The 13,745-nt window shown below is 43.9% G+C and overlaps 1 protein-coding gene across 1 annotated transcript in view; it reads left to right on the forward strand.

Annotated features, from left to right (window-relative positions):
- KSR2 (kinase suppressor of ras 2) overlaps positions 1-13,745 on the forward strand; it is a 423,164-nt gene that overhangs the window by 169,401 nt on the left and 240,018 nt on the right. Inside the window, exon 4 of the mRNA XM_006151569.1 lies at positions 2,505-3,018. Coding sequence (XP_006151631.1) covers positions 2,505-3,018 — 514 coding nt within the window. The remainder of the gene's footprint in view (positions 1-2,504; positions 3,019-13,745) is intronic.

The raw sequence follows: 13,745 nt of genomic DNA on the forward strand, positions 1-13,745 counted from the left end.
TATAGGAGAGCTATGTAATTTTTTTATAGTAGTATATTGGGGAGCCAGAGGGGGGGTCGCTACCCAGTAAGGCTGCCAGTTTCTGGAGTAAATAGCAAACAGCCTTGCTGACATGCTAATTGACCCAAGCTTTGTTCCAAGGTTGGGGGGCACACAACAGTAGCCTTGCCAACGTGTTGATTCGACTAGAAGCAGAGCTTAAAGGTCGGGGGGCTCAGACAGATCTTGGGGCCTCACCGGGTCGGACTCCTCCAACAAGTATTGAGAGAATATTGATACTGGTTCAGTCCATTGATCTTGTTCAGATTTTCCCAGTTTTATTTGCACCTGTGGGGAGGGGGCGGGGGGGACACACATATGCAGTTGATTACCTGGTACAAGTTTGTGTATCCACAACCACAGTCAAGGCAGTGGAGAGTTCCAGCACTTCAGGGATCCCTTGTATGGACTTTTTTTTTTTAAATGATAGCCACATCAATTTCTCTCCTGTTCCCTTGTCCCCATCCCTAACCCCTGACAACTACCAATCTATCCTCCAATTCTAAATATTATCATATCAAAAACAGTATACATATATATATATACACATATATATATGCATATTATACTAAATGCATGTTGTATCATATACTATAAGCACATTATATAACATGCATGTTACAGCATATTCATAATGATATCATACGTACCATTACATCATATACACATTACATATATATATACATATATATACATATATATATGTATATATATATACACACACATATACATATACTGTTTTTGATATAGTATGTAACTTTTGGAGATTGGCTTTTTTTTTTCTTTTCAGTGTAATTCTGTAGAGATCTGCCCAGGTCGTGTACAGGAATAGACCATTCTCCCGTGGTTGTGGAGTACCCTACAGTTGTACAGGCCGTAGCCTTGCACTGTTCACTGTTACCCATGACCTCCCTCCCCATCATGTCGTTTTTATCTCCCTCCCAGTATGGATAACCATCTGAAAGCCTTCCGTGACAGTTTTCTTGTCTGCCACATCTGTGTTTCAGCAGAGCAAAGTGCAGGGGACCAGTGCCCCCTCAGTGTGTGGCTGATGTGCCTTTTCCAAGCACATGCTTGGCATTCAGAAAATGTTTGTCGAACGACTGCATGAACGAGCACGTTAGCAATGTCGATCTGGAAAAAATGTGCAGAGGCTAAGTCATCGGAGAGGGTGAGCTTGGCTCCTGCTGAGCTCAGGTGTCTCACTCACTTGGGGGGTAGGTATTAAAATTGCTGTGTAATGGAAAAGTTATCCTTGACAATTCCTCGAATCACCTTGAAATGGCTGATAATGGGACTTTTGGCAGCTCAAAGGCAAGAATTAACAATCTCCATTTTTCTGGGCGTGTGGGCTGTGCCTTCCTAGCTGTCGGGTAGTGGAAGACAAGGTTGTTGAGTTGGGAAGAGGGTAACAGGGTCAGCAAAGGGATTTCATTCTCTTTTTGGAGGGGCCAGGGGGCCAGCAGATGGCGTCATGGTTACATTGCTGGACTCCCACGTAGTCCACCATAGTCTGAGTCCTGGGCCCGGCAGCTTAAAACTCACACTGGGGGCATGTGTATACAAGCTCCCCCCCCAAAAAAATGGACGGACTGGGTGGATGTGGTTGGATTTGTATGAACACGCTATGGTGTAATGTGCATTTAATACAAAGTGCACGTGAGGTAATGTACACATGGTGTGATGGGCATGAAGTGGTGGATATGATATGGCTGATGTGTGTATGTGATGTCATATGTATATGATGTAATGGTGCGTATGATATCATTATGAATATGCTGTAACATGCATGTTATATAATGTGCTTATGGTATATGATACAACATGCAATGATTTAGTATGTGTATGATATAACATGCATATGATGTAACATGCTCATGGTGTAACGGGCATTTAGTATAATATGCATAGGATGTAATTTGTGTATGTTGTAGTGTGTGATACAATAATGCATATGGCACAAGGTACATAGACGTAATGGTGCATGTGGTGTAATTACTCATATGAGATAACGTGCAATGCCTTAAGGTATGGCATGTGTATGGTACCATGTGAGTATGATGTAAAGCGTGTATGATGTAACAGTGTCATATACATAGGATGGAATATCCTGTGACGTAGCGGGGCATGTGGTGTCACATACACAAGATATAATGTCTTGTGATGTAACGAGGGATATGATGTCACACACATGGGATGGAACATCCTGTGACATAACAGTGCATGTGGTATCACACACATAGGATGTGACATCCTGTGATGTAATGGTACATGTGGTGTCACACACATAGGGTGTGACTCCTGTGACATAATGGTACATGTGGTATCACACACATAGGATGTAACGGCACACACGGTGTCACACACACAGGATGTAACGGCCTGTGATGTGGTGGGACGTGTGTACCTCATCTCCTCTCTCACAACATGTCCATCGTTTTCTCTGCTCCTTTGTTCCAACTCAGGAGGCAACCTTTCCAAACAAGACTGGACCATCCAGTGGCCTACCACGGAGACCGGGAAGGAGAACAATCCTGTGTGCCCCCCGGAGCCGACCCCGTGGATCCGCACCCATCTTTCCCAGAGCCCCAGGGTCCAGGCCAAGTGTGTCCAGCACTACTGTCACACCAACCCCACTCCAGGGGCTCCTGTGTACACCCACGTGGACAGGCTCACTGTGGACGCCTACCCAGGCCTGTGCCCACCACCGCCACTGGAGTCTGGCCACCGATCCTTGCCCCCATCACCCCGACAGCGGCACACAGTCCGCACCCCGCCGCGCACCCCCAATATTGTCACTACCGTGACGCCACCTGGCACGCCGCCCATGAGGAGAAAGAACAAGCTGAAGCCGCCGGGGACTCCGCCGCCCTCCTCCCGAAAGCTGATCCACTTGATCCCAGGCTTCACGGCTTTGCATCGGAGCAAATCGCACGAGTTCCAGTTGGGGCACCGCGTGGACGAGGCCCACACGCCCAAGTGAGTGCTGGGGGTGGGTGTCCTGGAGAGGGAGATGAGGCCTCCCAGGGGCTGCCCAGGTCAGCCAAGCCGGGAATAGACTTGTGTTTCCCCCTCTGGTTGAATGAAAGGGGCTTTAGAGTGGAACATCCCAGAATTGACCACTTAAAAAAGTACCATGAATACTCCAGAATACGGGTTGGCCAGCTATAGCTGGGGGCTAAGTGTGACCTGGGGCCAGCTTCTGCAAGTCACAGGTATTGGAACACACCCATGTTCATTCTTATGTATCGTCTGTGTCTGCTTTTGCATGACAGTGTAAGTCACGGGTATTGGAACACACCCATGTTCGTTCTTAGGTATCGTCTGTGTCTGCTTTTGCATGACAGTGGCAGAGTGGAGTATGGCCCACAGAACTGAAAATATTTTCCCTCTGGCTCTTCACAGGAAAAGTTTATTGATTCTTGTAGAGTCTAGCCTAGGCTGCTCCTCCAAATAAAATGAGAGCTATAACACATATGGGAGTTTTCAAACAGTTCATAGAAAGATGTGTATTATGAAAATACTATTCATGAATTTAGATTTTTTTTTTGGCACCAAAATAAACTTGTACTTTAACTCCATTTTTCTATGAACTTTTTGAAGTCCCCACTTATTAACCTTCAGTTTCCTTAAAAAAAATATTTAAGTGTATTTATTTATTTCTTCTGTGGGAGAGAGGAGAAAGAGAGACAGCGAGACAGCACCCCACCAGTGTCTTCATGCCATTATCCAACCCTGGATTCAGCTGGTCCCAAATCATGGGCACATGTGTGCCTAGCATGTTCAGGGAGATCTCTGGACATGAACCTAGAACCTTCTCATATGGGTCAGCCTCTCAGAGCACTGTGTAACTGGCCCCAGCCTTAAATGTTCTGGTAGCTACATCAAAAAGAATACAAAGAAACAAGTGGCATTAGTTTCCATAATGTGTCACTTAACCCAATACACCAAACTGTTACCATTTCAACATAGCATCAGTGTAACTTATTATCCCTGAGATAGTTGGCATTCTTTATTCTCTACAAAGTCTTCAAAGTCCAGTGCATATTTTATATTTAGAGATTGTCTCTGGAAGGGGGAAAGAAGCAGGAGGCACTGACAGAAAGCCCTGGGGCTCAGGGAGCCGAGCAAGGTGGTGTCAGAGAACCTCCAACCCAGGCAGTTGCCAACACGTCCACAGCAGCCAACAGGTGGGCACAACCCAAGTGTCCATCAGTGAACGAATGGGCAAACGCAGCACAGGCTAATTATACTGTGCTGCCTTCTCCAGCCTCAAAAAGGGAGGAAACTCTGCGAACCAGCAGTTAGCGTAATGGCTATGTCGCTGGACTCCCATGTAGTCGACCGCAGTTCGAGTCCCGGACCCGGTGGCTTAAAACTCATGCCGGGTGCGTGTGCGTGCGTGCCCAAGATCCTGAGAGGAGAATGGAGGAGAAGGAATTGCGGCGTGACCATCCCCCCTGGGGGGTGATTTCTCGCTTTCTGTCTCTCTGTCTCTCTCTCTCTGTCTGGCGAGCGCATGTGCCCTATAGCAAAAACCTCTCAAAAAAAAAAAAAAAGGAGGAAACTCTGATACATCTTACAACATATATGGGGATACATAGCGCAGTCACGTTTGTGGAGACAGAAAATATAACAGTGGTTGCTAGTGGCTGGGGACAGGGGAATGGGGCATTACTATTTAATGGGGACAGAGTTTCAGTTTGAGATGACAAAGAAGTTCTGGACACGGATGGTGGTGATGGTTGTATAGTAAGGTGAATATACTTAATGCCCTGAACAGTACACTTAAAAATGGTGAAACTGGTAAATCTTATGTTAAATATGTTTTACTACACTTAAAAAAAAATACAGAGGCAGGCTCTCAAGCCGAGGGTAGCAAACATTTTTGTAAAGGGCCAGAGAGTAAATATTTTAGGCTCTGCAGGGCACACGGTCTCTATTGCAATGACTCTACTCTGCATTGTAGCACAACATCAGGCATTCGGTACAGGAATGGACAGGACTGTGTTCCAGTAAAACTTTATTCATCAAAACAGGTGCCTGGGTTTGGTCTGTGTGCTGTGGTTTGGTCTGTGCCTCGTAAGAAGCCGTAGTATAGAAAGGAATTCTTCCTTCTCAGGCATGAGGGAGGCCCTCCAGTGATTGATGTGGGAGGTGTGATTTTACCAAGGCCCTTCAAGCCGCTCTGTGAAACCTCACATGGGGACATGGAACAAATGGGACCTTGAAAGTTCAAGCAGATGACACTTTACTGATCAGAGTTGGGTTTGATTTTCATGGTTTGACGAGAGCCTCTGAGGTTGGGGGGCTGCTGAGGCCTCAAGACAAGGACATGGGAGACTGTCTCAGGAAGGCTGGGAGTGGAAGTTGCTAGGGCAGAGGTGGGAGAGTCTTTTGGGGCCTGCGCTTGCTATGGTGTGCTCACCCTCTGTGTGCACCCCACAGTGGGAGGCAGAACTGGGGCAGACGGCAAGTTTCTGACACATCATCTTTCAATCTGCAATACGGGCTGAGTGAGAGGCTGCTGCCTTATTGTTAGTATTTTGCTAGAGGTTATGTACACTCTCCAGAGAGAGAGAGAGGGAGAGAGCAAGCACTTTTCCAGTGGGGCATGGTCATGCCAAGATCTTTTCTCCTCTATTTCTCCATCCCGTCAGGATCAGAGGTACACATACATGCCCAGTCTTTTTATTCAAGCCTCCAGGCTTGAAACACAGTCAGCCATGTGGGATTTGGCTGTCTGTATTCAGGATTTAACTGTTGTGCTATGGGGCCAGCCCTCCTACCCAGCTTTTTTCTTTTTAATTGTGATTTCCAGTCTATATATAATTGCACATCTTTGTGGGGTACAGTATGGTTGGTTTCAAAGCATGTATACAGCGTGTAATCATCAAATCAAGGATGTAGATGTATTTGTCCTCATTGATGTTGAACATTACCTTATGTTGTGCATATTTGATCATTGTTACACTAGGTTTTAGGTTTTTTCGCTAGTATGTGTGTTGAATTGTCAATGGCACTTTTTACTCCTTTGTGGTTTTTAGATGGAACCTTTTCCTAGACTAGTTTGTCTAGATAGGGCTGAATCATTCCCTTCCAAATCGACTCGGCCACCTCCAGTGGTTTTTGGAGACTGTGTATCAGGAGTCAGGTGGAGCTCAGAGTTGCTCCTCTGGGTTCTTCTGCCTGGGTTAGCAAGTGCCACACTTCTTCAAGGGAGGTAGTTCCCTGGTCCACCTAAGCGTTCGGGGGTGTGGGAGGAGATGCTGTGATTGATGGCAAGGAAGCAGCAGAAGGGTGTAGTTTGGTCATGTGGACAATGCCATGTGACCACTTGGCCTGAACTGTCCTTTCAGATTCACAGGGACATCATGGCACCCAGCCTTTGGGTGTTAAAAAAAAATGCAAGAATTGACAATGATACCCTGGGCAGTATGAACAGTAGTGGGAGAGACTTGAATTCTACCAGCGAGGTTAAGGAAGGGCGTTGTATAGGGGAGGTGTTAGTAGAGTGGAGTTCTTGTTATTAGACTGATAATGACAGCCAGCATTTACTGTGGACTAAGCTAGCATGGCTTCTGCCAGGTATTGTGGTGTGACCTTAGATTTAACCCCTCTGAGTCTTAACTTTCTCATCTATGAACCAAAGGGTTTGGAATACATTTGTGTTTTTAAATCTGAGGTCATGACCCATTCATGAATGATGGCATCATTTTAATGGCCGTGACCAGCATTATAAAAATGAAATTGACTAGCCTAGACTAGAATATATTGGAATACATTGGCCTGTGGTTAAGGCTAAGTATTGGTGTTGTCTTGTAAAACTTGTTCCAGAAATATGATCCATACACACACGCACATGCAAACAGACACATTTGTCTGTGTGTGTATATGTATAAATACATACATCATACATACACTTCATTGTTGTTCACTCTGGGGAGACTCCTGGCCCTGGACAGCTTTGACTTTAGAATAAGCCCCACCATCAGGGCATAGGTGAGGGGGCTGGAAGCCAGTTCCTTAGCAGTGGAATGCAGCTGTAGAAACCTCCAGAGCTACTCGGCACCTTCTGACGCTGGTTATGTCGCTTTCATGCCGCAGTTCTTCTCTCCTTCATCCTGGACTCCTGCTGGGCACGATCTCGGTTGCTAACTCAGTGGTTTTCAGTCTTTATTTCCTCTTAACAGGATGAAGCAGAGTTTTGGAAATCACAGGTCTTTCTGAAAAGGACCTGACTCTTCTAAAACAGTTGGTTCCTGTGATTTTTTTTCAATCACACAGCACCCTGGTACATCTTGGGTTGGAAGAAAACTGTTTTTAGACCCTTTTATCCTGGGTGCTCTTGGGCACACCCACAATGGTGTTCATCAGATGGTTCGTCTGGGTTTCAATCCCATCCTCAGTAGTATCTCATAGGCCTTTTCAGAAAGAGCATGGAAAGAAGCAAGAAAATATTAACCGCAGCTGTCTCTCATCTCCTTCGGGAGCCTCACAGTCTACGTTATGATGGAAAACGTCAGCACTGCTCTGATTGGTCCACAAGAACCATTTCTCCTGCTTTCTGTTCATTTTCAGAGTACTTTTTTACTTTCTTCTTTTTTCTTTCCTTCCTTTTTTGTACTTGTGTTTAAAGGTGTGGTTTTACTCTTCTGGCATTAGTAAAACACAGAGAAGAAAAAGTCTCTAATATCTTTTTTCCCCAGTGAAAGCAGTACTTGATTATTGTAGAAGTGGAAAAATCCTAGAGTAGGATGAAGAAAGTGGGAGGTACTTACTGGTCCTGTCATTTTCTGTACATATCTGAGAGGGTCTTCAAAAAGCTTATAGAAAATGCATAATATGGAGGCCAGCAGGTAGTTAAGGTGCTGAATTCCCACTTGTTTGACCACAGTTTAAGTCCTGGACCTGGCAGCATGAAACTCACACCTGGTCTGTGTGTGGAGGGGGGTGGGTGGGTGTGGGCATGTGTGCATTCAGAATCCCAAAAGAAGAGTGGAGGAGAAAGGATTGCCGAGTGGCCATCCCCCCTGGGGGATGATTTCTCACTTTCTGTCTGTTTTTCTGTGTCTCTCCAGTGAGCACATATAACCTATAGCAAATATCTCTCAAAAAAGCAAAAAAGAGAGGCTGGCAGGTGGCATGGTGGTTAAGGCGGCTGGACTCCCACATGGCCGACCACGGTTCATGTCCTGGACCTGGCAGCTTGGTTTCTCACTTTCCTTTTCTCTCTCTGGTCAATTTAAAATAAATAAAGAAGTAAAGAAACAAAATAATGACAATGAGTAAAATTAAATAATTCTTTAAAAAATGAAAGAAGGAACCAGCAGTTGGTGTAATGACTCTGTTGCTGGACTCCCAAGTAGTCGATTGTGGTTTGAGTCCCAGACCCAGTGACTTAAACTCACTCCAGGCATATGTGCGTGCATGCCCAAGATCCTGAGAGGAGAATGGAGGAGAAGGGATTGCGGCATGACCATCCCCCCTGGGGTGTGATTTCTTGCTTTCTGTCTCTTTGTCTCTGTCTTTCTGGTGAGTGCACGCACCCTATAGCAAAAACTTCTCAAAAAAAATTTTAAGAAAGAAAGAAAATGCATGATATGAGAAAACTGCTTAGATTTCAAAATATTTTGCACCAAAATAAATTATATCTCAGTTTTATTTTATTTTTCTTAAACATTTTCCAGTCCCCTGGTATATGTATACATGGAGCATGCATTCTCACTAAGAGTGAACGCACCTCCAATGAGAAAAACATTGCTTTTGAGACTATTATAATAATTTGTGCCCCCACCCCTACTCCCACTCCAAGAGCTATAGTACAGAAATAGTGCATCTATGGTATTTACATTTCATTGGGTTTGAGGTGGTACCTAGAAAAGAAAAAGAGCTACCGCTTAAAAATGTCTATAAAGGGTCCATACTGAAAAAAAGGTTGAGGGGGACCAGCAGTTAGCATAATGGTTATATCCCACATAGTCGACCACGATTCGAGTCCCGGACCTGGTGGCTTAAACTCACACTGAACACGTGTGCGTGCTTGCCCAAGGTCCCAAGAGGAGAATGGAGGAGAAGGGATTGCAGCGTGGCCATCCCCTCTGGGGGGTGATTTCTCGCTTTCTCTCTCTCTGTCTCTCTCTGTCTGTCTGGTGAGCGCATGTGCCCTATAGCCAGAACCTCTCAAAAAAAAAAAAATGGTTGAGGAACTCTAGCACAGGTCTGTGGATATAATCCTATATAGTGAGATGTAGACATGGGAAGTTATCAATAGGTCCTTCAACTTTGTCAGTTTGTTTTCTCCTGGGCTTGGTGACCAACTTAAGGTAACCCTGTATTGATTTCTTATAGATAGCTATTTGGAAAATCAAGGGAGAATGATCTTAGGTGTTCTGTTCATCTTGACTGTCATCCTAAGGCCCCCCACGCCCATGGTGATGTTGGGGAAACAAAATCTTGCCATTCTTATGTGAACCATGATTTGTGGCTTTAGATTCCCCCATTTGTCTGCCCGTGGTACAAATGACTTTTTCTTTCTTATCAGGGGGTCTGAAAGGGTAAATAGCATATCTGTAAACCAAGTTACATTTTTTTAAGAGAGATTTTTGCTATAGGGTACACGTACTTGCCAGAGACAGAAAGCAAGAAATTAACCCCCAGGGGGGATGGTCACGCCGCAATCCCTTCTCCTCCATTCTCCTCTCGGGATCTTGGGCACACACGCACACGCGCCCGGCGTGAGTTTTAAGCTGCTAGATCCAGGACTTGAACTATGGTCAACCATGTTGAAGTCCAGCAACGTAACCATTATGCCATCTGCTGGTCCCCCGAATCACATTTTCAACATATAGGAGAAGCTCAATATTAAAAAAGAATTCTATTGTAAAATTCTTTTGCAAATCCTTTTTAAAGGCAATGTTCAATTACAATTTTAAGTACAGAAATAATTCCCAGATACATCTTCATTTGGAAATACTTGCAATAGAAAATAGAAGCAATAAAAGATAACATTTTCTCTTTCTCTTACCCTAAGGAACTAATATAACTGCTCTTAATGCTTTGAATCCTTGCATATACACATAGTGGTTGCATGTACATGAGTAATGTATCTAGTTCTTCTCCTTAATTATTGGAGCTGCCCTGTGTGCTTTTACAAATGCAACTTGTCTTTATTAGTCCTACATGAATACAAACATGCCATTTGTAATGTCACAATTTACTGCTTTTAGAAATTCTCCTATTGGGACCAGCAGTTAGCGTAATGGCTGTGTCGCTGGACTCCCATGTAGTCGACCCTGGTTCGAGTCCCAGACCCGGTGGCTTAAACTCACGCCGGATGCGTGTGCGTGCGTGCCCAAGATCCCGAGAGGAGAATGGAGGAGAAGGGATTGTGGTATGGCCATCCCCCCTGGGGGGTGATTTCTCGCTTTCTGTCTCTCTGGCGAGCGCACGCACCCTATAGCAAACCCTCTCTAAAAAAAAAAAAAAAATTCTCCTATAGTCCCCAGTGTGCATCTAGAACATTCCTTGGTGTATGTCTCTTCTTTCAGACCTCTGCATTGTTCATGCGTGAACACGTTTCATCTCCATTCTTCTGGGGCACTGTGTCAATACCTGCAGCTGGCCTGTGAGCAGAGACAACCAGACTAGATAAAAGCCATAGGACATTTTGTTTTTTAATTTTTAAAGTTCATCTATTTCTTCCATGAGTGAGAGAAACAGAGAGACACACATACAAAGAAAAAAAAAAGGGCACCCCTAACAGGGTCTTGTAGCTTCAGCCAACTCCAGATCAAGGGCACACACATGCCTGGCATCCTTGGGGAAGTGGGAAGTCTCTGGATGCGAACTGGGAACCTTCCCATGTGGGTCAGTCTTGCATGTTAGGTGTTATACCATTCTGCCACCATCCGGCTCCAAGGCCTGTGTTTTTTTGTTTTTTTGTTTGTTTGTTTGTTTGTTTGTTTTATTACTGTGTTCAGACCTCATTCTCTTCATTTTAGTTAATACAGATTTTGGATTTTGTGCATGACCTAGGTTATATCATTTGTAACTTGTCTGAGAACAGACTTTGTTCAACAGGTTCATTATGTAAGTAAGATTTCAGGAGGGATCTTTTTGTCTATTTTAGAAAACTAATTATATGCAAGCACTTAAACTCACTGGCACACACCTACAGATCATTGTGCTAATTATTATAAGGAACTCTAATGGATTAATAAGAGCAAGCGTGGAATGATGAATTGTTGAGTAACGGTATATTCACTAATCCAGGAAGGCTTCTGCTATGCTTATCAAGCTCCCTTGCAGGTTCAGCTAATGGTTCAGCTGCAGTTGACATCAGATTGATCTAGGACAATGAGGCAGGATCAGCCATCTCTCCTGTGGGTCTTCAGGGGCCATTCTTTCTTGCATCCCTACCTTCAAGTGGCAGTGCAAGTTCAAGGTGATGAGAATGACATTGAGCAGGTGCTGGAGCCACCTGACCTAGGGAGCATCGTGTTTGTAACAACTCCATCAGCAGAGCTTTTGGAGTCTCTGTAGGGGACTTGCCCAGTTATAACAGTCATGTCACTCAAGGACCACCCCCTCCCCAAAGCTGTGATTCCTCATCTGGTATTCAGGTATTTCTGGTTCATACCAAGAATTCTCAGTCCAGATGCAGCCCACCAACCAGAGGTAATTTGACTATGAGCAGCATGCCCTGTTAACACAGTGATAATCCTCTTTATTGGGTATTCAGAGAACAGAGCTAGAAAGTTAGACCAAATTCTCATGCTGAGGAAGAAAAGATGGTATTAACCCTTTACTCAGGGCTTCTTTTTTTTCAGTTTATTTATGCATTTTTTATACATGCAACCACTGTGTATCATTACAACTTGTAAAATGAATTTTCCCAGCATGAGTACACTGTTTATCAGTCCAGTTGACGTTATTATCATACACCTTATCATTAACAGAGAGTTTTCCATTTTTGTGTCCCTGAAATGCTTTGCTTCTTTCTTATTCTCCTTGATTTCTTTTTGTAATGTGGACTTGTCACTCGTTTGTACTGAATTTCATTTTCATTTGCATTAGCGAGGTTTTCAACAGGGTCTTCTATAATTTATATAAGATACATAGACATAAGTATGTTATGTTATAAACAATATAATTATTTCTAGTAAGATTTGCACTTGTGAGGTTTTTTGTTGTTGTTATGTATTGTTACTACATTGCATAAGTTCCACCGAAGTTTCTCATTTGATGTCCTAATTTTACCACTTCTAAGCTGAATGACCCCAGGCAAGTTGCTTACCCTCTCTGAGCCTTGGTTTCTTCAACTATATAATGGGACTGATAACAGCATTCAGTTCACAGTGTTATTGAGAGAGTTAATATGTAAAAACTGCTTAGAACATTTTTGTTATTTATCTTATATATCATGAACTTAAATATCTTTTGCACCCAAATAAACTCATGCTTCCATTTTCCCAAAGACTTTTGGAAGTCTCCTCATAGGCACTTACCTTCATCAAATCCCTTCCCTAACTCACATGGAGATTCTGCCTTACTCCTGAGCTGTTGAATCTTTCAATCCTGTGATGACCGAGTCAGTCTGTCCAGGGGGCAGCTGGTGCATAGGGGTTAAGGCACTGGACTCCAGAATGGCCTACTGCAGTTCAAGTCCTGGACCTGCTGGCTTGAAAATCATGCCAAGGGGGGCCAGCAGATGGTGTAGCGGTTATGTTGCTGGACTCCCACATTGCCAAGTGCAGTTCAAGTCCCAGAGCCTGTGGCTTGAAACTCATGCCAGGTGCGTGTGCTTGTGTGCCCAAGATCCTGGGAGGAGAATAGAGGAGAAGGGATTGCAGCATGGTCATCCCCCTGCCCAGGGAGTGATTTCTTGCTTTCTGTCTCTCTATCTTTCTCTCTCTGGTGAGTGCATAGTGCATGCACCCTATGGCAAAAATATCTCTCCAAAAAGAAAAAAAAAAGAAAAAAAGAAAATCACACCAAGGATGTGTGCATGTGTGCCTAAAATTCCAGGAGGAGAATGGAGGAAAAGGGATTGTGGTGTGGCCGTTCCTCCATGAGGGTGATTTCTTACTGTCCCTTTCACTGTCTCTCCCTATCTTTTTCCAGCAAGTGCATGTGCCCTATGGCAAAAATCTTAAAAAAAAAAAAAAAAAAAAAGAGAGACAGTCTGGTAAGACTAATTTAAAATATGTTTCACTTTCTAAATATCAAATGGATTTTCTCTTTTGATTTGGCCCAGAGGCTTATCTACACCCCACTAATGAATCATCCATCGTTACATTCCTATTGACAGCAGCTCTGAAGTTCCACATTGAAAAATTATCTCAAGAGTGTGCTTATTTTATTATGAATTATTGCGGGAAGGTGTGCTGTGGGTGAATTCACAGGTATTGAGTTTGAGGTGTCTTGTTACTTATAAGGAATAAACTGAATATGTTATGCTGGTAAATTTTTTTTCCCGCTGTATATGGAGTTGTTTTACTGACCCAGTGCCTGCCTCTATTGCTTATCTCTTTTTTGAAGGAGTTGAGGGTTTCCTAGGAGGTATTTTAATTAATTAATTAAAAAATTGAAGGGATTAGCAGTTGGCATAATGGCTATGTCGCTGGACTCCCATGTAGTTGACCGCAGTTCAAGTCCTGGATCCGGTGACTTAAACTCATGCCAGGCACATGTGTGTGCATGCC

This window comes from Tupaia chinensis, unplaced genomic scaffold (assembly GCF_000334495.1).
Source record: "Tupaia chinensis unplaced genomic scaffold, TupChi_1.0 Scaffold000320_1, whole genome shotgun sequence".
Taxonomy (NCBI): Eukaryota; Metazoa; Chordata; class Mammalia; order Scandentia; family Tupaiidae; genus Tupaia; species Tupaia belangeri.